General features: G+C 42.7%; 1 protein-coding gene across 2 annotated transcripts in view; it reads left to right on the top strand.

The window, feature by feature from the left end:
- The window catches only part of MLLT3 (MLLT3 super elongation complex subunit), a 229,968-nt gene that overhangs the window by 125,124 nt on the left and 81,566 nt on the right, over window positions 1-23,278 (top strand). For both annotated transcript variants that reach the window (XM_073345488.1, XM_073345489.1), the window contains exons 3-4: window positions 9,371-9,453; window positions 13,311-13,454. In XM_073345488.1, the coding sequence (XP_073201589.1) occupies window positions 9,371-9,453; window positions 13,311-13,454 (227 nt within the window). The remainder of the gene's footprint in view (window positions 1-9,370; window positions 9,454-13,310; window positions 13,455-23,278) is intronic.

Here is a 23,278-nt window from a genome sequence, read left to right as displayed (position 1 = left end):
AAAGAACAAAACTGATCCAACAGGCATTTGGATTGTTCGGTGCCATAGTAGAATGAGTCTAAAGTCAAGCTGTCCCATCTCAGAGTGTCTCTAAGTGGATATCTGGCTGTATCTTACTCCATCAATTCACACAGCTTCCTCCCTCATATTGGGTAAGGACAGAAGTGGCCTTACTGGCATTAGGTATTCTTTCTTAACAGTTGCAGGGCAGCTATGTGGAATTCCATCCACGCATTTCTGAGACACTAGCCTTGGTCCAGGACTCCTCCACTGCCCTTTGGGGCAGTGGTTCAACAAATAGTTATACCATCTGCATCCTTGCAACCCCCTCCCCTCTGAGTGCCGCTTGTCTGTCAGTCACAGTAGAATATACATAGGGACAGGGGTGCTGGAAAATTTGTATAGGGCAGGTGCTGAGAGCCATTGAACAAAACTGTAAACGCTCCATGTGATGGAATCCATTTCGAGCCAGGGGGCGCGGCAGCACTCTTAGTTCCAGAACCTATGCAAAGGGACCAGCAATCGAAAAAGAATGGGAAGTTACTTACCTTATTGCCAATGGAGTTTGTTGAAGTGTGTGGTCCCTATCTATATTCCACTACCTGCCCTCCTCCTTCCTTGCTTCAGATCTTGGCAAGATTTGCAGTAGAGAGGGAACCGAAGAAGTGATTGGTCTGCTCCTCCCTTATATCCTTGGTGCCGAGCAGGAGGAGAGCAGAGGTGCAGGCATGGACCAATGGACACAGCTTGCAAGATCATTCCAGTATCAGGTGTGTGGACCACATACACACCCACATTGGAATACAGATCGGGACAACAGATCTCGAAGAACTCCAGTTACAGTAAGATAAGTATCTTCCCTTTCAGCACTGCTAACTGCTTTGTAAATCTAAGAAAATAAATATCTGAGGGGAAGAAAGAGGAAAATATTTATACTGAAGGTATTTCCTGGACCACTTAGCTGCACAAGAAGAAGCTGACATGGCATATATGAGAAATGAGACCTCCGTGCATTTCACTTAATGGGAGCTTGAGACTTCAGTGCCAGCCAATCTATTCTCATACATGAAATGTTTCTATACTGCATCATTTCCATTTGGGTAAATCTTACTGCTTAACCTCTCCCTCTTCTTGTAAATGGTTTTCAGTCTTCTGTCTCCACAACTGCATGGTCAAAGCTCATTAGAGTATTACAAGTAAAACCCAGTGGTGCTGGAACATTTTTAATAGTGGGGGTGCTGAAAGCCAGCCCACTAACCCCCTTCCTCCCAAGCTGAAGCTTTCAGCACCCCCACTATTAAAAATGTTCCAGGGCCAGTGGATTTTACTTGTAGTACTCTAATGAGCCAGCAGCCAGGACCCTGTGTGCACAGGGCTGGCAGCCTGGAGTCTGGGGGTGCTGCAGCACCTCTCACACCCCTAGTTCCTGTGCCTGTGGTAAAACCTCTCTCCTAGCCTGACTTTCCAGGGGCAGGGAGGAGGAGTAGGGCTCATGTAACCTGCATTCAGGAGGTGTCAGTACGTATTATTTTAACAAGTGAATGCCCTTAACTAAGACTATTGTGTTTAAATTTTCGAAAGCTTCTTCAGAATGTAAAAGTTCTTGGTTTTAAAAGAGAACACTCGTATGCTGTTAATACTATGTGTAATGTGGAATACTGTCTTTGGCTGTTTTTCAAATAAATGGCTGGGTTTGACGCTTAAAAAGATCCCTATGTCTGAAACTCCCCACTTTGTTTTGCTCTATCTTAGGGTATGTCTGCGCTACGAAATTGGGTGGAATTTATAGAAGTCGGTTTTGTAGAAAGTGTTTTTATACAGTCAATTGTGTGTCCCTACACACATGCTCTAAGTGCACGTAGTCGGCGGAGTGTCCACAGTACTGAGGCAACCGTCGACTTCCAGAGCGTTGCACTGTGGGTGGCTATCCCACAGTTCCCGCAGTCTCTGCCGCCCATTTGAATTCTGGGTAGAAATCCCAGTGCCTGATGGGGCTAAAACATTGTTGCTGGTGGTTCTGGGTACATATCGTCAGGTCCCCCTTCCCTTCCTCCTTCTGTGAAAGCAAGGGCAGACAATCGTTTTGCGCCTTTTTTCTTGACTTACCTGTGCAGATGCCATACCACAGCAAGCATGGAGCCCGTTCAGCTAACCTTCACCATATGTCTCCTGGGTGCTGGCAGACGCGGTACTGCATTGCTACACAGCAGCAGTTTATTGCCTTTTGGCAGCAGACAGTGCAGTATGACTGGTAGCCGTCGTTGATGTAGTCCTGGGTGCTCTTTTAACCGACCTCGATGAGGTCGGGGCGCCTGGGCAAACATGGGAGTGACTCAGCCAGGTCATTTCCTTTTTAAGTTTCGTCTCATGGTGATTGAGTCCTACCGGCAGTGCACTGTCTTTTAATCAGCAGCCAGGAGATGACGATAGCCAACAGTCATACTGCACTGTCTTCTGCCGAGCACTCAGGACATGACAATGGCTAGCAGTCATACTGCACAGTCTGCTACCAGCAAGATGTATAAAGATAGATGAAGTGGCTCAAAACAAGAAATAGACCAGATTTGTTTTGTATTCATTTTCTCCTCCCTCCCTCCGTGAAATCAACGGCCTGCTAAACCCAGTTTTGAGTTCTAACCTTGAGGTTTTGAGCTCTATCCTTGAGGGGACCATTCAATTTCTCGCAAAGCCACCCCCTTTGTTGATTTTAATTCCCTGTAAGCCAACCCTGTAAGCTATGTCGTCAGTCACCCCTCCCTCCACCAGGGCAACGGCAGACAATTGTTTCACGCCTTTTTTCTGTGCAGATGCCATACCACGGCAAGCATGGAGCCTGCTCAGATCACTTTGGCAATTAGGAGCACATTAAACACCACACACATTATCCAGCAGTATATGCAGCACCAGAACCTGGCAAAGCGAGACCAGGGGAGTAGGCGACATCAGCACAGTGACGAGAGTGGTGATGACATGGACACAGACTTCTCTCAAAGCATGAGCCCTGGCAGTGTGGGCATCATGGTGCTAATGGGGCAGGTTCATGCAGTGGAACGCTGATTCCAGGCTCGGGAAACAAGCACAGACTGGTGGGACCGCATGGTGTTGCAGGTCTGGGACGATTCCCAGTGGCTGCGAAACTTTCGCATGCATAAGGGCACTTTCATGGAACTTTGTGACTTGCTTTCCCCTGCCCTGAGGCGCAATAATACCAAGATGAGAGTAGCCCTCACAGTTGAGAGGTGAGTGGCAATAGCCCTGTGGAAGTTTGCAACGCCAGGCAGTTACTGGTCAGTCAGGAATCAATTTGGAGTGGGCAAATCTACTGTGGGGGCTGCTGTGATGCAAGTAGCCAACGCAATCAAAGATCTGCTGATATCAAGGGTAGTGACCCTGGGAAATGTGCAGGTCATAGTGGATGGCTTTGCTGCAATGGGATTCCCTAACTATAGGGAATTCCATAGGGATTCCCTATGTGGTGGGGCCATAGACAGAACCCATATCCCTATCTTGGCACCGGAGCACCAAGCCGGCGAGTACATAAACCGCAAGGGGTACTTTTTAATAGTGCTGCAAGCACTGGTGGATCAAAAGGGGCGTTTCACCAACATCAACGTAGGATGGCCGGGAAAGGTACATGACGCTCGCATCTTCAGGAACTCTGTTCTGTTTCAAAAGCTGCAGGAAGGGACTTTATTCCCAGACCAGAAAATAATGGTTGGGGATGTTGAAATACCTATAGTTATCCTTGGGGACCCAGCCTACCCCTTAATGCCATGGCTCATGAAGCCGTACACAGGCAGCCTGGACAGTAGTCAGGAGCTGTTCAACTACAGGCTGAGCAAGTGCAGAATGGTGGTAGAATGTGCATTTGGACGTTTAAAGGCGTGCTGGCGCAGTTTACTGAATCGGTTAGACCTCAGCGAAACCAATATTCCCATTGTTGTTACTGCTTGCTGTGCGCTCCACAATATCTGTGAGAGTAAGGGGGAGACATTTATGGCGGGGTGGGAGGTTGAGGCAAATGCCTGGCTGCTGGTTACGCACAGCCAGATACCAGGGTGGTTAGAAGAGCACAGGAGGGCACGGTGCGCATCAGAGAAGCTTTGAAAACCAGTTTGATGACTGGCCAGGCTACAGTGTGAAAGTTCTGTTGGTTTCTCCTTGATGAACCCTCCCCCGCCCCTTGATTCACTCTACTTCCCTGTAAGCTAACCACCCTCCCCTCCTCCCCTTGATCACCACTTGCAGAGGGAATAAAGTCATTGTTGCTTCACATTCATGCATTCTTTATTAATTCATCACACAAATAGGGATAACTACCAAGGTAGCCCAGGAGGGGTGGTGGAGGAGGGAAGGACAAGGCCACACAGCACTTTAAAACTTATTGAATGCCAGCCTTCTGTTGCTTGGGCAATCCTCTGGGGTGGAGTGGCTGGGTGGCCAGAGGCCCCCACATCGCGTTCTTGGGCTTCTGGGTGAGGAAGCTATGGAACTTGAGGAGGAGGAGGGCGGTTGGTTACACAGGGGCTGTAGCAGCGGTCTGTGCTCCAGCTGCCTTTCCTGCAGCTCAACCATACGCTGGAGCATATTAGTTTGATCCTCCAGCAGCCTCAGCATTGAATCCTGTCTCCTCTCATCACGCTGCCGCCACCTTTCAGCTTCAGCCCTCTCTTCAGCCCGCCACCTCTCCTCCCGGTCATTTTGTGCTTTCCTGCACTCTGACATTATTTGCCTCCACACATTCGTCTGTGCTCTGTCAGTGTGGGAGGACAGCATGAGCTCAGAGAACATTTCATCACAAGTGCATTTTTTTTCTCCTTCTAATCTTCGCTAGCCTCTGGGAAGGAGAAGATCCTGTGATCCTTGAAACACATGCAGCTGGTGGAGGGAAAACAAAAGGGACAGTAGTATTTAAAAAGACACATTTTCTAGAACAATGGCTACACTCTTTCACAGTAAACCTTGCTGTTAACACTATATAGCACATGTGCTTTCGTTCCAAGGTCGCATTTTGCCTCCCCCCAGTGCGTGGCTCGCCCCTCCCCCCCACGCCGTGGTTAACAGCGGGGAACATTTCTATTCAGCCACAGGCAAACAGCCCAGCAGGAATGGGCACCTGTGAATGTCCCCTTAAGAAAAGCACCCTATTTCAACCTGGTGACCATGAATGATACCACTCTCCTGAGGATAACACAGAGAGATAAAGAACGGATGTTGTTTGAATGCCAGCAAACATACATGGCAATGCTTTGTTCTACAATGATTCCTGAGTACGTGCTACTGGCCTGGAGTGGTAAAGTGTCCTACCATGGTGGATGGAATAAGGCTGCCCTCCCCAGAAACTTTTTTCACAGGCTTTGGGAGGACATCCAGGAGAGCCGCGAATGCCAGGGCAAATTCATCATTAAACATGCTTGCTTTTAAACCATGTATAGTATTTTAAAAGGTACACTCACCAGAGGTCCCTTCTTTGCCTGGCGGGTCCGGGAGGTAGTCTTGGGTGGGTTCGGTGGGTGCTGGCTCCACGTCCAGGGTGAGAAACAGTTCCTGGCTGTCAGGAAAACTGGTTTCTCTGCTTGCTTGCTGTGAGCTATCTACAACCTCATCATCATCATCTTCCTCGTCCCCAAAAACTGCTTCTGTGTTGCTTCCATCTCCATTGAAGGAGTCAAACAACACGGCTGGGGTAGTGGTGGCTGAACACCCTAAAATGGCATGCAGCTCATCATAGAAGCGGCACGTTTGGGGCTCGGACCCGGAGCGGCCGTTCACCTCTCTGGTTTTCTGGTAGGCTTGCCTCAGCTCCTTAAGTTTCAGGCGGCACTGCTTCGGGTCCCTGTTATGGCCTCTGTCCTTCATGCCCTAGGAGAGTTTGACAAATGTTTTGGCATTTTGAAAACTGGAACGTAGTTCTGATGGCACGGATTCCTCTCCCCATACAGTGATCAGATCCCGTACCTCCCATTCAGTCCATGCTGGAGCTCTTTTGCGATTCTGGGACTCCATCATGGTCACCTGTGCTCATGAGCTCTGCATGGTCACCTCTGCTGAAAAGCTCTGCACTCACCTGCAGCTTGCCACGCTGGCCAAACAGGAAATGAGATTCAAAAGTTCGCGGGCCTTTTCCTGTCTACCTGGCCAGTGCATCTGAGTTGAGAGTGCTGTCCAGAGTGGTCACAATGGAGCACTTTGGGATAGCTCACGGAGGCCAATACCTTCTAATTGTGTCCACAGTACCCCAAAGTCGACCCAGCAAGGCTGATTTCAGCGCTAATCCCCTTGTCGGGGGTGGAGTAAGGAAATCGATTTTAAGAGCCCTTTAAGTCGAAAAAAGGGCTTCGCCGTGTGGACGGGTGCAGGGTTACATTGATTTAAGGCTGCTAAATTCGACCTCAACTCCTAGTGTAGACCAGGGCTTACTTAACCCTCTCCTTCAAACCCCTTCTTAAAATGCACTTCTTTCAAGAGACTTTCATGAGCTGTAATTTCTCCTCTTTCCTGCCAAGAAAATGGAAAGACATTTTAAATAATGATTGGAGGGGGAAAAAAAACCATGTAACTAACATAGCACATACGAAACATTAGGTTGTGTTCATGCTGCTTTTCCTGCCACCTTTTCCTACATCCTTGGTTTATATGATGTAAACTACATATCAGTGCAACAGCCTGTCACCATGGGGAAGTGGTGGTGCACAGAATCTTCCTCGCTTCTGCACAAAGTCTGATCCAAGGGCTGCACAGGGCTAACAGCGCTATAGCCATCCCAAAGGGGAGGGCCAGAAGGAGGAACTATGGCCCTATCGCCCTCGGCACAAAGCTTGCCTGGCCGCAGCGGGGGGAACACACCTACTATACTCACTTTAGTATGTAGTAGCAGCCACACTCACTGTGCAAGCTGGAGAGTTGTGGCAGGTTCTGTAGCACCTGGAATACCTGCTAGCACCTTAAATGTATGGTATTACCTTGTCTCTATGGATTGTAATTAATTTGGGGCAGGCAACTTGTCTCTCTCTGATATGTCTGTAAAGTGCACTGTGCACTGTTGTTGGTTTTTATTAGTAGTACATACAGCATCTGTGGTAAAAATGTTTCCTTTTCACATATATAACAGGGTCTGTTATAAACTATGACTTATGAGCCACATGTGGCTCTTTTACCATTAAAGTGTGGCTCGCAGAGCTCCCTCTTCCCTCTCATTCTCCACCTACCAGACTGGGTCGGGGGAGTTCGGGACCTCTGCCTTGTGGTGGAGTAGGGGCTTCTGCCCAGCGAGGAGGAGGTTCTCGGGGCTTCTGCCCTGCAGGGCGCACCTACCAGGGCTTGGGGTTTCAACAGGAGCAGAGTTGAAGCCCTGAGCCTTGGAAGGTACCTCTCATGGGGCTGAAGCCTCAAGCCCGAGCAGGAATGCCCTGGCTCTCAAACTTCTGAAGATTGTCATGTGGAAGGTCAGTAAGTTTGGCCACCATGGTATATAAGGTCATTCACTTCATATAACATACCTTTTACAATGCAACCTCCTAGCAATACCAAATGAGTTCTTATAGTGCAGCAGATACTAACTTATCTGGGGAATTACTATACACAGGTTCAATCTGTCAGCTAACACTGATATAACAAGACCAGATGGTCCAGAGAAGTCATGTGTTCACATTAGTTCCACCAGTCATCCACAGAGGATCTGGCAATCTCCTATCATGTCACTGAGATGATAGCACACAGGACATTAGCTTGTACAAACATTGAAGTAATATTAAGGAACTGGCTTAACACCTCTGAAGAGTTAAGGTTTCCCTAGATCTCTCAGCTTAGTGTGATCTTGTATCATGTCATTTACTCTGCAATGCTTTAGCACAGCTAAACAGGGGGAAGAAGAGGGCTGGGTTCTGAATCTCCTGACCTTTTTGAAAAGGTCAGGGCTAGAGTTTGACTTGAGTTGAGAGTTTTGGTCCCAAGGCTCATGTTTAAAGCTGCTGGAGTTGCACACAACTAAAAGTACATGTACTACATCGGGGGAAAATGTAGGGGGGAAATGTTATCTCGGTATACTGGCGTTGTAAATCTTATCCTATGATAGAAGTCCTCACCCTACAGTGTACAGTTTGTATGTACTGCTCTAATACCGTAACATAATTCACCATTCCTGAGACTACCAAAGCCTACTGTATGCCAGAATACCATGGCTTTTCAGCATGTGGCAGATTTTGGTTTAACTGGGATACAGTAATACATGAATTATCAGAGAGAGTCGCTCTACCGTCTTTGAAAGGATGTTTCACAAACTCCACCATGGTGGATTGATTTAAATCAAGGCAATTTAATTAATGATTTAAATAAACTGTTTTAATCAACTTTCCATTTGTACTTCAGTTATTTTTTAAAGAAAGGTGCATTCTCATTTGTCAATATAGCTATTTTAAAGCAATTATAGAGCTTAATATATTTAGATACTTATTAACTGTACATCTAAATGTTTTAGAAAATGGTGAATGATATACTGCTTATTTACTAGATAATTAATATTTTGCTCATGATTTGTGTCAAACTATATTAGGATGATAATTGGAATTTAGTTAAACATAAACAGTATATAACATATATTTTTAGTAATCAAAACAATCTTAAATGTTTTGGTTACATAAATTTCAATGTTTTTCCATGAGCTGGAGAATAATTTTGCATGGTGGATGGAGTCATATTCATAATTTGAGAACTGAGCTAATCAGAGCTCATGTCGGGAAAAGCTATAAAATAGGAGTCTGAGACCACCCTGATGGGCTCAGTGGATGATCCTGGTGAGATACATGATAGTGTATCCTGGAATCAGAGGCTGGATCCCGATGCCTTTGGTGACTTTGCCAGTCTCTTACACCCAGAAGCACAGCCTTTGGGTCCTCCATTGTATCAAGCCCTTAACACAGTTCATGACCTATTGTGCCATATTTATAAAACTTGATCTCAAAACTTACTAACTCTTTCTTTATATAAAAAAGCAAACTTTAACTTGAAGTTTTTGATAAGAGGCTCATGGATTCAACATATTTATTTTTCGTTAAATGTTTTAAGAGGTGACAATATGTTTAGGCCTTAACATATTTTGAATTGAATTCAGTTTTAATTTTAAATACATTTTTCTTTTTAGAAATAACCTATTATAATTTACATTACAAAATAAAAAATCTGATTTAAATACAAAAAATCAATCAATTCTCATGCACCCTGAACTCAGCAGAGGGAAGTAAAAAACAAAAGAAAACTGTGACCAACTCTGTACCTACATATCTAAATGAAATGCTCATTCTAATTTTGCCATCGTCTGTAAACTACTAATGACCCTTGGTATTAAACAGATCTTCTTCTTTTTTTGTTTCAGTGTGTAAAGATCCACCTTACAAAGTTGAAGAATCTGGGTATGCTGGTTTCATTTTGCCAATTGAGGTTTACTTCAAAAACAAGGTATGTAATCTGATACTGTTTCACTTTCTGCAAAAAAAATTAATATGCAAATTATTTGATAGTTTGCATTTTAATTCACAAATCACAAAAAACTTGTTAAATACCATCATAAAAACTTACTACAAGCTCTAAAAATTATGGCTAATTTGAATGACAGAATAGGGTTAGCACAGTGATTTGTGAAGATTGCTCTGTGAAATTAGGATTACCTGAGAAAAACTGAGAAGGATAACTAGCCTTTGTCAGAAATTGACCGGTTTTTTAGGAAGTTTTTAAAATGGTACTTGAGCTTAAAAAAAGAAGCCGATTTTGATGCTTTTTTTACAATGGTCCCATTGTTCTAATTAATATTACCAATTTGTGTCATTAGTTTACTTTTTGATCTTCAAAGGGAACCTTTTTATACCATATCCCCTCTGGAAAATTTTTTTAGTGTAATGTGAATATTGATACTTTTGAACTCAACATTACCAGGGGGCACAGTTAAAAATAGAGTTTTTGCCATTCCACAAAGATTTCAGTATTGTGGTTTCTCCCAGTATAATTTCAGATAGATACTTTGTTTTCTGCAGGTATTTAAGGTAGTTAACATTAAGATTTTAATTAAATACATGAAAGGGACCCTATAACTAATAACTTTTCAGATAAACAAGAATAGGATTGGGGGTGGGGGGGGGTTGGAATGGAGAGGAAGAATCAAAGTTCCATAGCTTCTTGAATTTAGTGTAAAGTATCACAGTATTTCAAGTTGCATACGTATGACCGTTCAATGTGGTTTGGTGGAGCTGCTGTTGTAAATGAAACACACAAACAGTATTTGTAGCTTATCTTGTAATACCAAATTCACCAAAATGTAGTTTGACATACTGGCTTGAAACAGAAACATGCATTTATATATTTTGGGTACATCTCTATGTTTTTAGAATTTTAAATAAGACTAGTGCACTAAAAAACCCTTGCGTAGCCAAAGTATTCATTGAAACCTGCTCACTTAAAATGTGGTTTAGATAAGTGCAATGCTTTTAAGTAGGCACTACAATGTTCTGTTCTTTTCCATGGAAAGTTCTGCAAAGTTACAGTACGTGATTTTTTCTGCTCATCCTATTTTAGGATTTGCTCAGGTATCTTTTAGGTTGTTGCTTTTGAATAGTAGGTGTTGAATGATAAGATTTGCAATGTTCCCTGTATCAATCTGTGGAGTGTAGGGCTTACTCTGCCTCACCTGATAGTAGAGAAAGAAATAGAATTGATTTAGTGAATTAACTGTCTTTTTGGTGCATTTTTGTGCATTTGTCTCCTTTAGGGAGCAGCTTGGTTCATTCCAGGATATCTGACTTTATTATAGAAAAGCAGTTCATTTTCTGGGTCTTTAAGCCCCATCCATTCAGAGTTCAGCCCAAAACCGGGGACTCAAAGTCAGAAGACAGTGATTCATTGAAGCATCTCTACAGAGGCTTCCCGCCCGACATTTCTTTTTTTGTTTTCCACCCAGACTTTTGGCTGCCTTTGCTGAATATGGAGGCCTTCAAGTCATGGGAGCTCTCCAGCAGGAATTGTGGCATGTACTGAAATCAAGGACAAGGCTCCAATGATTACAACTCACCTCACTCTCAAGCAACATTTGGAATTGGGAATTTGCAAACGTCCCTCACCCCCGTTTTGGTGCCATGGAAATCAAGAAGCAGCAGTTGGACTGTGGGTCAGCCAGTTCTTCGCACAGATGCAGCATCAAAACCCTTCCTGGAGTCAATAGCACACAAAGGGAAAAAGACACAAAAATAGGGCCAGCTCTAATTCGTGAAGGTCTCTTCATCCAAAATATTACCTTCTCCTGGCTCAGCTACTCTTCCTCCCCCAAGCTGCTTCACAGGGATTCCAGTACAGAGAAAGAGGGGATAGATTGGAGGAGGAAGAGGAGACAGATGATCATCACTCATTCAAGGTAGACAACTTTTCCATTTCTGATTCCGAAGGTGTCCAAGGTATATGTAGACAAGAAAGGGGTGCAGGAAGCCATCTGCTCTGGACCTTGGACTCTAAGAATTACAGTATTCCTGTTCCTGAGACTAAAAAGGAATTGGTAGAAAATCCAATATGCTCTTCCCTCTGACAGAAAACATATTCAAAGCTTTAAGGAATCGCAGGAATGCAGAGAAGCGTATGGCATATTCAGCTGCAATGAGGGTGCAGTAAACAGCAATTGAGAAATGTACAGTAGTCCCTTAAAAAGTGCTTTTAGATCCAAGGTTTAACTACATTGAAAAATGAACTTTCATTTTTAAAAAGGGTATATGAGCCAACTAGAGGAGTTAAAATGAGTTTCAGTGTATTCTACCCTCCTGTCAGGGCTGCCATTAAATAATGGCTGTAGCTTTTAGGGATGCTTCTTACAGTAAATTTCTGCCTTGAAGTGACAAGCTTTGGTCATCAAATGTTCAGCAAAATTCTTTGAAGACTCCAGTTTGTTCACTTCTTCAATTTGGGCTTATATAGCACACCTGCAGGTACCAACTGAATGGCCAGGGGAATGGTGTGGCTCTGTCCAAATAGTTTGGGGAATAATTTACATAATTTTTCCCAGGAAACCATATATTAGCCTTTCTATGTCTTCATCCGTGGTACATTTCAATATGGTCAATCAAGCTACTGGTTCATCTAAAGGGGACTGCTCTCCTCTGTCTGTCTTCAAAAACAAGCTACTGCAGGCTGCTTATCCCAGTTCCTTTTCCTGGGTCACTGCTTCAAGTTCAGAGATAAAGCAGCTTTGAGGACTTAACCTGACTTTGTTTAAAATCTTTGTTTTGAATATTTTTTTTACTGTAATTAAGATTTTCAAGCTTCCTGCTGTCCACATCCTTTGAATCCTGAGGAGTCAAAAGTAAATACTTTTTCAATATGATTTAAGCACCCGAAGTGTGCTTGCCACCGAACGAGACCGAAATACAGCACTCCCTCTGAGTAGCTTATGATCAAAAAGACATGCTGGATGTATGCTGAAACTGTGTTATACTTGGGAGAGCTAAGGACTCTCTTATAAATCTGACAGCTTATATTTCTCTTACTAGTACTCTGTTTTATGTGACCATTGTTTGGCAACTTGTGTTGTACAACTGGCAGGCATAGCGAGTTGAGTGATGTCCATTGTTGTCTTCTCTTAAGACTTGCTCTTGTGGAGCAGTTGCCCCATTTGCGGCTTCCAAGAGAGAAATATACAAGGATAGTTGTAAATCTACAACATGCTTAATTGATGCCTTGTCCTGGTATTACAAATTGGAGTCTAGTCATTGATATTAGTAACCTTATTGGTGGAGGAGCTTTCCAAGTGATAAAGCATTGGTGATTCCATGTCATGTGTGACTTTACCCCCCTTTTACTCCCTATATTGGTACAGGGAACATGGGAAAAAGCTATATGTCATTACTACCTGAACATATCATTCCTTACTACAGTAGCAAGAGCAAGATATTTTATTTTGTGGTGGAATGTTTGGAAATCTAGTTGATTAGTCTGGATCCTGAGTGATGAGGTCACATCAGTAGTGACAAGGAACAAAATGAGCAGAGATATTACACAGGAGTATGTAGGCTGTCACAGTTTTATTGCTGTTAATTTTTTTTTTTTTTTTTTTACTGCTTATGAAGAAGAATCCACTCCAGGTTACTACAGAGGATCTTACATAAATATTAACTGTTGCTGCAAGCTTTATGCCACTAGTTTTAATATAAAAGAACAGTACAAATGTCGTAACATTCATTTTAATTAACACCTTTTTTATATAACTCTTTTACGTAGCACTTGTTTTCAAGCTAATTATTTGTGGTGGTAGATTTTTCTATTTGGTTATTTTCAACCCTCAGGAAGAACCGAAGAAAGTCCGCTTTGACTATGACTTATTCCTGCACCTTGAAGGCCACCCACCTGTAAACCACCTCCGCTGCGAAAAGCTCACATTCAACAACCCAACCGAAGAATTCAGAAAAAAGTTGCTGAAGGCTGGAGGGGTGAGTCCCACGCCCATGCTGAAAGTCATCACATTAAAGAACTTGCTACTTATTGCTGGTGCACTGAGTGTAATAAAAGTTGCTTTGAGAGTAAAATTAAGTGGCATATGTGAGTGATTAGTTTATTGCCTATTGTTTGAGGTGGAACAAGTAAGCAGACTTTTTTTGACTGACTGACTGACCTAGGCCAAAGTACACTATTAGTTAATGGTGTCTTTCGCTGTCTTTAAGGTTAAAGTCTTCACATTTATTTCTGCAAAGGCAATAAGGAAATTAAGTTAATGAATGAAACTGCTTTATGTGGGCCTCTGAAGTTGAAATGCAGGATACAAACTGTGGTGAGATCAAGTAACACAAAGTTAAACTTTGTTTAAAAAATTGTGATTATAGTGTTTGGAAAATTAAGTGGACCAAGTGCAGAAATGATATGTAAGGCAGCATGAATTAGACTCCCTTACCCTCAGACGGCTTTATATCTACTTATACCTTCTCTTCTGATTTGTAAGAGAAACAAAGTTGGTGTAAGTTACACAGAAGGAGCCAGAAGACAATGTATGAAGTTGTAAGTTACACCAACTTAGGGTTTGTCTATGACCCTGCAGGTAAGACTTGGAGGGTGTGAAATGCAGCATCTGCTAGCATGCTGTACTGGAACTCCCTTGTGTGGAAGCTGCAGGTGCTAACTGAAAGGTACCTAGTTAGAGGACTACATTAACCCAAACAGCATCATCCACATGGGGGAGTTACAGCGCAGCATGCTGGTATGTGCCATAGTCCAAATTGTGGGACTATGTAGAAGTAGCTTTAGACTTCTTTCCATGTCGGTTGAATGGGTGTTAGTAGGCTTAAGACAGTCTGTTGGTGTAAGAGGGACAAACTTACATCACATGTATGAATGTTAACATCTTCAGAGGAAAGTGCCTCACTGTTTTGGTGTGTGTTTATATGAGGGAGAGGTTTATGTTTATACATTGAGTAGTCATAAGTAAATAAAAGGATTATTCTTATTTGGCTTATGTAGGGGGTCTTCGAAAAAAGAACAGGTCTTGTACAAATGTATACAGTCTCAAAAAGAAAGGGATGGATCAATGGATAAAAACGGTTTGTGACAGTAACTAGAACTAGTTAGAAAGCAAGTAGTCATGGTCTGAAGCTGAAGACAGGACTAGTTTGATAAGTATTTCAGGTAAAATGCCTTAGCTTAATAGGATCTTTGAAAATAAAACATGAAGTTTAAGTGGTGTGCATAAATTGGACGAGGGAGCTAGATATGCTTCTGGAGAAGAGAATAAGTCTGTTGCTATAGTAGCCCTGTGTGGATATAGAAAGATGAGCTACATTTAACTTTAACTTGCATTTACTAGAATTAGAAGGGAAGCCCTGGATGGGTTTATTTCTGGCTTTTTAAAATGTGCTTACAGATAAAAGACCAAACAATATTTGAAAAGTCCCTTTTATAATACTTAGCTTATTGTATATCAGTCCAGGCTTCACTGGAAAAGTTAGTCATAGAATCATAGAAAATCAGGGTTGGAAGGGACCTCAGGAGGTCATCTAGTCCAACCCCCTAAGTCCTGCTATTGTAGGGTAACCTGAATGTACACTTCCTAATAGTTTTAGTGTTTTTTTTTAAAAAAACAACCCACAGATCGTGTTGACTATCTTGCTACTATTTATTTGTTTTTCAGCTGGACAAGAAGTGTCTAACAACTTAGATTTGATTATAAATGACTTAACTTTGTGCAGTGCCGCATTTATCCCTCTTTTTCTGTATACATCATTATCTGTTTATTGTGCATCATTTTCTCTTGCTATTTGGAGAAGACAAACCAACCATCATTGTCTTTTCTCTCTAACCTCCCTCATTACCGGCAGTGAACAAGTTACCTGTATCTGAGGCTACTAGTCTTTCGTACTTCCCTCTGTTAATTATCTCTTTGCTGGTGGTCTATATCTAATCAATTCAGAACAGAAAATGCAATAAGGTCTTGTCCATTCAGTAGTTAAATTACACCTGAAGGACTCATTGACCTCCAGTACTGGAGGATCCATTTTATTTTTTACTAATTTAATTCTCCCTACTCTTCGGGACTGAGGTAGGAACACTGAAAATCTGCCCCTCTCCTCCACCCTGAAAAGTGACTGAATAGACAACTGACTGAATCTGGGGTGTAGCACTGCTAACGCAAGTAATACACTTCAGATCAAGATGAGCATTTTCAGGGCAATTAATTTAGGAGTGCTTTCACCATCATTCCCCTTATGTGGAAGCCCAAACCATGAATAGTCCTGCATGTGCTTCTCGCAAGTCAAATGAAGCTGCTTCAGGAAATCTAAACTGGAGGCCTAGTGATTTATGTCTCTAGTTGGCAACATTTAAGACAAAGTAGAGTTATTCTCCTTCAAGATGAGTGGTGCGCTTTAAATGTAAAATACGGTGTTTTCTTTTTCGAAGTAAAAGATGGACTCAAAAAACTCTCTCAAATTGAGAACCTTTTGATTAGTTTTTTTTTTAATAGTTGTATGGAGAATGTTTATTTTCTTTCCAAAACTCAAGTCCTGCATTTGTGTCCTGTGTGCAAATAGGATGGGAAATATATTACTACAGTACATCCACTTTCCTGAAAATTATACTGTTCTTCCTTTTATGGTCCTCTTGATTCTGAACGATTACTGTTCAAATCCCATTTTGGAATATTCCCTTCCAAATGATAAGCTTGACTCCAAATGCTCATCTTCTCTCTAGGGAGGAGGTGGGGTCAGGGAGAGAGAGGAGTTAGACTGTATCTTCCCTACATCGTAAAGATGAAGGGCAGGCTGTGTTGTAGGCACTATCCTAGTACACATGCTTTGAAAATAAATTGAGGCTTTTTCTTTAGACATGAGAAACAAACACAGAGGAGAACTATTTGCATTTGCCAAGCCTGTTTTCAGACAGTGGGAAAATACTGGACTCCACCAAGAAGACCAACCTAGAATAACTTGAAGTCATGCCATATTTCAATAACCGCAGTCTCCTGCCTAACACTGCATTTAGTGTCATCAAAGTTGAAGCATAAAATGTGTCCTAAATCACCATAAGTTAGAGGATCCTAAGATTCAGCTGATTTCCTTTCCATTCTGAGAATTATTTTCTCCATTATCACGAAAAAGATAAGGTGTAATTTGGCCTTGCAACTGATATTTCTCTAATCAAGAAATTTAAGGAGAACATTTGTTCCAAACAATTGTACAAAGGTCATGTCCAATTTACAAGTCTTTTCTCAAAGCTTGGTTTCTGCAGGAGGACATTTTCTACACAGAAATCCCTTCAGAAATAACTTTGTCCATCTCCATCTTCCAATTTGATTTAAATTAATCTCTGGATTTTCGAATCTATATGGAGGGGGAATGGATCTGCAGGAGCAGGTTTTAACATATCCTTGCATGAATATTCACAATTTCTGGTGGCATGCAGTCCATCTCTTTCTTTAAAGATGCTGTCCCAGATCAAGTAGCATTTCTCGCAGAACCAGGAATTAGCTATGAAAAAGTCAACCTGAAACTTTGTCCTTGTTTTTTCTTAAGTAGAGTACAGTAATGATGTGGCAGGATTGATTGGCAGGGAGCAGTGGCAACCAGTTGGTCTTGCCTTATATACATAAGCAATGTGCCTCATCAACCTGACTGTAGATCAAATCCCAGAGGACAAAAAAACAGTTTCCATTGAAGAAAACTCCTCTTGTATTTGAATGAAAACTCTGACGTGGACCTCTTTCTGACCCAAAGCCAATAGTTGTGACAACAGTAAGTATAACCCTACCTCCTAGAGACCTCTCACTCTAGACAGAGAACAATTATCTGGGTGCAAAGTTTGGCTCACTTTTCCCTTCATTCTGTGGGTAAAGAAGGTTCATTTGATTCCAGTCCACTGTTTATTTTCTGTCAAAAATACCATTTTTAACACAAAGATTAGAAGTGGTATCTCATATGTTTAAGTCAGTAGCAAGAAGTTAATTTGGAGGACTCTAACTGATAGGTAACAGTTAAATTGGATTTTTGCCTCTGAAAATCCCAGTCTTCCTCGGACGTACCACCTGTTTCAATGACATTGCAAACAACTGCCTTGTGAGTTTTGTAGGAAAACACAGGAAAAATATTTTCAGTTCATGTTAAGACAGCAATATAATACAGCCCTGTCTGCCATCTATACAAAAATGAATGTTTGTACGGTTTGCAATTGTGTAATTAATACTCTTGACTTTTTGGAAAGGGACTCCAAATCCATCAGTTCTTCCCTTAACTACAGTATACAGACAGCCCTTGGAGATCAGCCATCATAACTTACAAAAACAGTCCAATTTATAACATTTTAGGAGAATTATTACAAATATGTGTGGTTACTAATGATGTGGTTTGAGGTTTTAGATCAAGAGGTTGCAAGGAGTAGGTTGCTGTTAATCAGTGCAGCAAATAACTCTCTTGGAAACAGATGCTTTTCTTTTTGTCTGTGCTGACTCTGAACTAATTTCAGAAGTGCAAGTTGCTCCTATGGCAAAAACCTCTGTCCCCATACCCATGGATAGACAGCTGGTCTTCTAATGAGTAGAAGGAAGAAATAAAAATGTGCATCTTGGGGAGTGGTACTTTAAACAAGGGACCTGTACGTTGTCAGAAAAGTGACCTTTCTTAAAGACGTCATCGTTAAAGTTCAGCGTTTGCCAATATTCATCATATACTTATCACTTAGTGCTATCTGAGATTACAATCGGTCCCTATATTTTGAACAAGTCGTGGTTGACAGATGTTTCTTAATTGCTTCTACTGCATTAAGTATATATTCTGAATCTCCTGTAAATCTACTGTAATGAAAACCAAGCTTTTTTCCCTTGTGATTCTCATGTACTAGTTGGGGAAGCTGGAGCCTCTCCAGGACCAACGTTAGGTATAGTGTTCCTTTAGCCAAAGGATTATCTTTAATCTTTTGCTCTGCATGATTTAAGTCATTGAATTGAGTTTATTTAAACTATATGATTAGCATTTGCTTTAGCGTCCAACACATAGCTTAGAAGATCCGAGAGCTTTAATTCCCCTTTACAGGAATGGTGGTTGAATGTTGGGGCACATTTTTTTTTCTTGTTCATTTTAGTTCATATCAAGTCTGTCTCAGTACTTCTGACCTTAAGTTATCTTAACTGTTGAAAATATGAGCTTATTGGGTCTAGGGTGGAGTTTTAAAAGGGTTGATCCTTGTTCAACTTTGCTTTCATTGACTTTGGTGGGAGAAAAGTTAGGCCAACACTGAGTGCTTTTCAAAATCCCACCTTTAGAGTTTAACTTTTTAGGGTATTTCAAAATAAACCAAGTTAAATATCAGTGCTGTCTCTTTTGAAATTTGAGGCACCGATCGGGTTTTGGTTCCTTCACTTCAGAAGCAATGCATTCTCATTGTGCTGCAAAGCCAGCACCTGATCCATAAACAAAAAAATGAAAGGAAAAACGTAGGGTATGTTTTCACTTCAGGGATTACCCAGGTTTGGCTAGCTGGGGTGGAGCTTCACCACTGCAAACTCCTACCCATGCTAGACCCATGTAGCTGCGTCCACACTAATGTACTTTAACCAGAGTGCTGAGCTGGTCTTTCAATGGGCTATCACATGGGTCTTAGCACTACACTAAGCTGCACTGCTCTATGAATTCATTCTTATTGTATTATGGGAGAACTTGTCTGTCCTCCTTGAGCCTCTGTGCAGAACTGCTCTTAACTCACCAGCTCAGTAAATTTAACCATCGGTGGCAAAGCATGGATCCTACTCTGGATGATGAACTGTTCCAGCTGTTAATGCAAGTCACATTTCAAGCAAAGGAAAAAGAAGGCAGGTGCAGGACATGAAATATGACGGAGGGCACTTCTGCAGTCCCTTGTCACCTTGAAAAGGTGATGGCATGCCTTGCTAAGGAGATCACGCAGGCTACATGCATACGTGGAGCAGTTAGAGACAGCTGATGGCGATAATAGCTATGAAATCCCCCTGTGTTGACCAGCAGTTCTAGAGCGGGACCACAAGCAAAGCATGGTGGGGCTACATCATCATGCAGTCCTGGGATGAGCAGCAGTGGGCCTAGAACTTTGGCATGAGGAAAGTGACCTTTGTGGAGCTGTGTGAGGAGCTTGCCCTGGCCTATCCACACCAGGACATGCAGGTGAGAGACCCGACTAGTCCAGAAGTAGGTTGCTATTACTATCTGGAAGCTGGCTACTCCATATTGCTACAGATCAGTGGTTAGTCGGTTTCGAGTTCTCTAATCAACTGTCAGTACTGTGGTGATAGAGGTTTGCAAGGTAATTTATTGCAGTGGTTTGCCTATGGGTAGTGAAGACTTAGTGTCCCTGACATAATTTTGGTCTTTGAGAGAATGGACTTCCTGAACTATACTGGAGCCATCAATGGCACTTGTGCCTGTAGTCTGCTCCTACTTCCCCAATGGTGCACGTGAATATGTAAACTGGAATGGATACTACTCACTCATTATGCAGCCCTTGGTCAACCACAGAAACTGGTTCATAAACACTTATGTGGGATTCATGGGCAAGATACGTGATGCCAGCATATTTTGGAGATCAGTTGGTTTCAAACTGGGATAAACTGGGACTTTATTCCCACGCAGTAATGTGGATATCAGTGGGGTGTCTGGGACCAATGTAGTTGGTTTTTGGAAGACCCAGCCTGTCCTCCGTTGGTTTGGCTTATGAGCTCCACCCTGGTGTGAGAGGACATGGAAGAAGAAAGATAATTAAATACTGAGCAGTTGCAGGATGATGGTAGACTGCATTTGGTGACTGAGGACAAGATGGTGCTGCCTGCAAAATTGTTAAGATGCCAGTGTATATAATGCCTTTCACTGTGGGCGTGCTGTGCACTGCACAACATAATTGTAAGGAGGAGAGGGAGAATATTCACCAGGGAGTGCGTTGATTGTGCTTGTTTATGGACCCAGAAGAGAAGTGCATCTCTGTTAACTGAGGCTTGGATCCAGGATGGCAAGGTATTTAAGGGATGGGCCCACAAGACACATCTTTGCTTTGCAGGAAGAATGATCATAATAGTGAGGTGAGTAGAGCACTGATGCACTGTTTCACCAGTTTTACAATCAATTGTATGTGGCATTAATCTGAAACTTCATTAAAAGCTTTGCTTTTAAATTATCATCTCTATATTGTTTGCTAAGCACTCGTATATCAAGGCCTTTAGCTGCAGAAATAATTTATTAGCAGTTAGCAGCATGGGTAGCCCAAGTGCCCCAGTGTAAATAGACAAGATAAAATTAACAATTTCTTTTTAAAAATTAATGTCACGTATAGAAGAATGGAAATGCCCATGTGCTGCATTCTTGTTGTTGTTCTCTTGTTGATGCACGGGGCAGAACTGGTAATCTGCCCACATATGCTTCTATCCAGGAACTGCATTGAATGGTTCATTTTCACATCCAGAATTGGGCATCATTCAGTGCAGGATAGGGTAGCAGAGAGGAGAGGTCACTGGGACAGGGACTGGTATCAAGGCTGGCATTTTTTTGCTGCCTGCTGGCCATCATGGCTAACAGCCACTCCATCATCTACCTATGTTGCTGCTGTTCTTTCTGCTGCAGCTGCATTCCTGTTCCTTCATGGCAACATAATCTGCTTCCATCTTCTCCCTATCCAGCATCCTCTCAGCTGTAGCCAGGAGGAGGTCCTACTCTAGGAGCTGGTCCAAACTGCTGGCAAAGACCTTGTGTATCTCCTCTAGCAGCTCATCTCTCACCTTTTTTCTTTTTCCCCAGAGGGTCTTGCACCAGTCACTGACAGTCAGTGGCATCCTGGGGGTGGGAGAATGGGTGGGTGCCCTGTCTCAGCTGGGTTAGATGGCTCTATAAAGCAATAACACACAACCGTATTTTTCTGTCCAGTGGGGAGTGAGAGGGGAGAGAACATTTCTCCTTTAATTTTCTGCATCACAACAGTGGGAACAATTGCCGGTTTTATTTTGATGTAGGCTCAATTTCTCTACATTTCTCTGCACTAATACTGCCGTGACCTGATTATATAGTTATTTTAAAAAAAACAGAACACCTCAAAAACCTGTAATTGGCATTTGTGGGGGTTGAGTGTGGAGGGGGAACAGGCCAAGAACCTTGTGGTCTTAACATTGTTCAGGCAGTGGTGGCATTAGAAGATGTCACCTTGCTGGAAATTAAAGATTGGAAGAGGGAACACCTATTCCAGGCCTCTTCTGTGCCATGGAGATCTTTCATCATCTGGTGGCTGATGTGGAGGTTAATTCCTGGAGGAGTCTAGTGATCTATAAAAATGGTAATGGCAAGTGTTCTCTGCCGAGAAACCTCACTGACCATTTTGAGTTTCTTTTTATTTATGGCAAGTTCTTCTGCATTATACCCCTAGATCAGATTAAAATTTGGGCATATATAAACAGGAGCTGAACTAGGAGGCAGCTCTAGAATCACAGGTGTACTTGTCTACCCCCTGGCCTTTCCACATCCTGCCCATCTACTGGTGATAGCCCTCCATTGACTCTGTAGTACTGAGAGACTTTGCAAGCAATCTGGAGTTAATACCATTCCAGGTCATGCAATGTTCTTAATATCTACCCTGCCTCTGAAAATGCTTTAATGATAGCGTCCGTGTGAGAAAAAGAACCCAGCAAAATATATATGCTTTTGCTGCCTGCGTTCCTGCCTTTGTGGGCATTGCTCTGCTTATGCTAATAGTGACTGCTTTGCATGCATGCAGCAGCGGGTACTGCAGGAAATCATGTTTGTTTTTAATTTTTATCCCCCCTGCTTGGAGTCCATCTTTGATTTCACGTGGCTTGATGGGTGAGGAGTGGGGAAAGGAAAGGAAGGGGGATCAGGTCAAATGGAGCTTCTTCCACCTTCAACTGAAGCCTGGCAGGCAAAGCCCGATCCACGGCACGTAATATCATTAATGAGGTTGCTCTACCCCGATGCGCACGCATACCAACCAAGCCTTTCTTTAAGATATCCTGGGAGTATGGCTCAAGAAAGTTCTCCATGTGCTCCAGTGCAGTTGACTTCATGGGGCTCAGCATATACTCTATGTTCTCTGCCCCTGGTTCCTGCTGTAGCTGCTCCTTTTATCTCCTCTTCCTAATCCAGGAGCATGTTCAGCAGGAAAGTGGGATGAGTGCTGTCAGCAGTGCCGAGAACCTCATCAAACTCTTCGTAGAACAGGCAAGTTTAAGGCAATTTGCTGGTTGTGGAGTTGTGATCCTGGACCTTCTTATATGCAGTCTTCAAAGTTTTGATGTTTCTCCCTGCATTGAGAGGCCTTCCACTGAATTTCTTCTGCTGTCAAATTCTTGGAGATTTCCTCTTAGAACAGCTGATCTTGGTTACATCTCCCCAAATCATGGGTCTTCGTGATCTCACACCAGAGGTTCATCAGAACCTTGGTGTCAGCATCTGGGCAGCTGGCAGCACATTGGAAAGAGGATTTCTCAGACTGTGTGAGAATGCTGTGAAAGCACAGCAGAAATGTAGTAGGCCTGCATGGGGTTTAAAGGCTGATTTCACCATATAAACTTGTAGGTGAGTTCCAGTGCAAAAGAGGGGAGTAGGTAGAGGGCAAGAAATACGACCCAGGTGGAATGGTGGGAAGGCAGTGAAGGAGTGTCAGCACTCCTTGATTAGTCTGTATCCTCACTGCGAAGTAAGCAGATTGCCAGCCCAGGTTGAGGCAAAACCCTATATCAAGCCTATATTCTCAGCTATATATGTTAGTGCAGGCTTAAAGTACCCTCAAGCCTGGGACAAAGGCTGTACTG

This window comes from Lepidochelys kempii, chromosome 5, assembly GCF_965140285.1.
Source record: "Lepidochelys kempii isolate rLepKem1 chromosome 5, rLepKem1.hap1, whole genome shotgun sequence".
In the NCBI taxonomy this organism is placed as follows: domain Eukaryota; kingdom Metazoa; phylum Chordata; order Testudines; family Cheloniidae; genus Lepidochelys; species Lepidochelys kempii.
The sequence above is the reverse complement of the archived record's forward strand: the minus strand, read 5'-3'. Positions and strand labels throughout refer to the sequence as shown.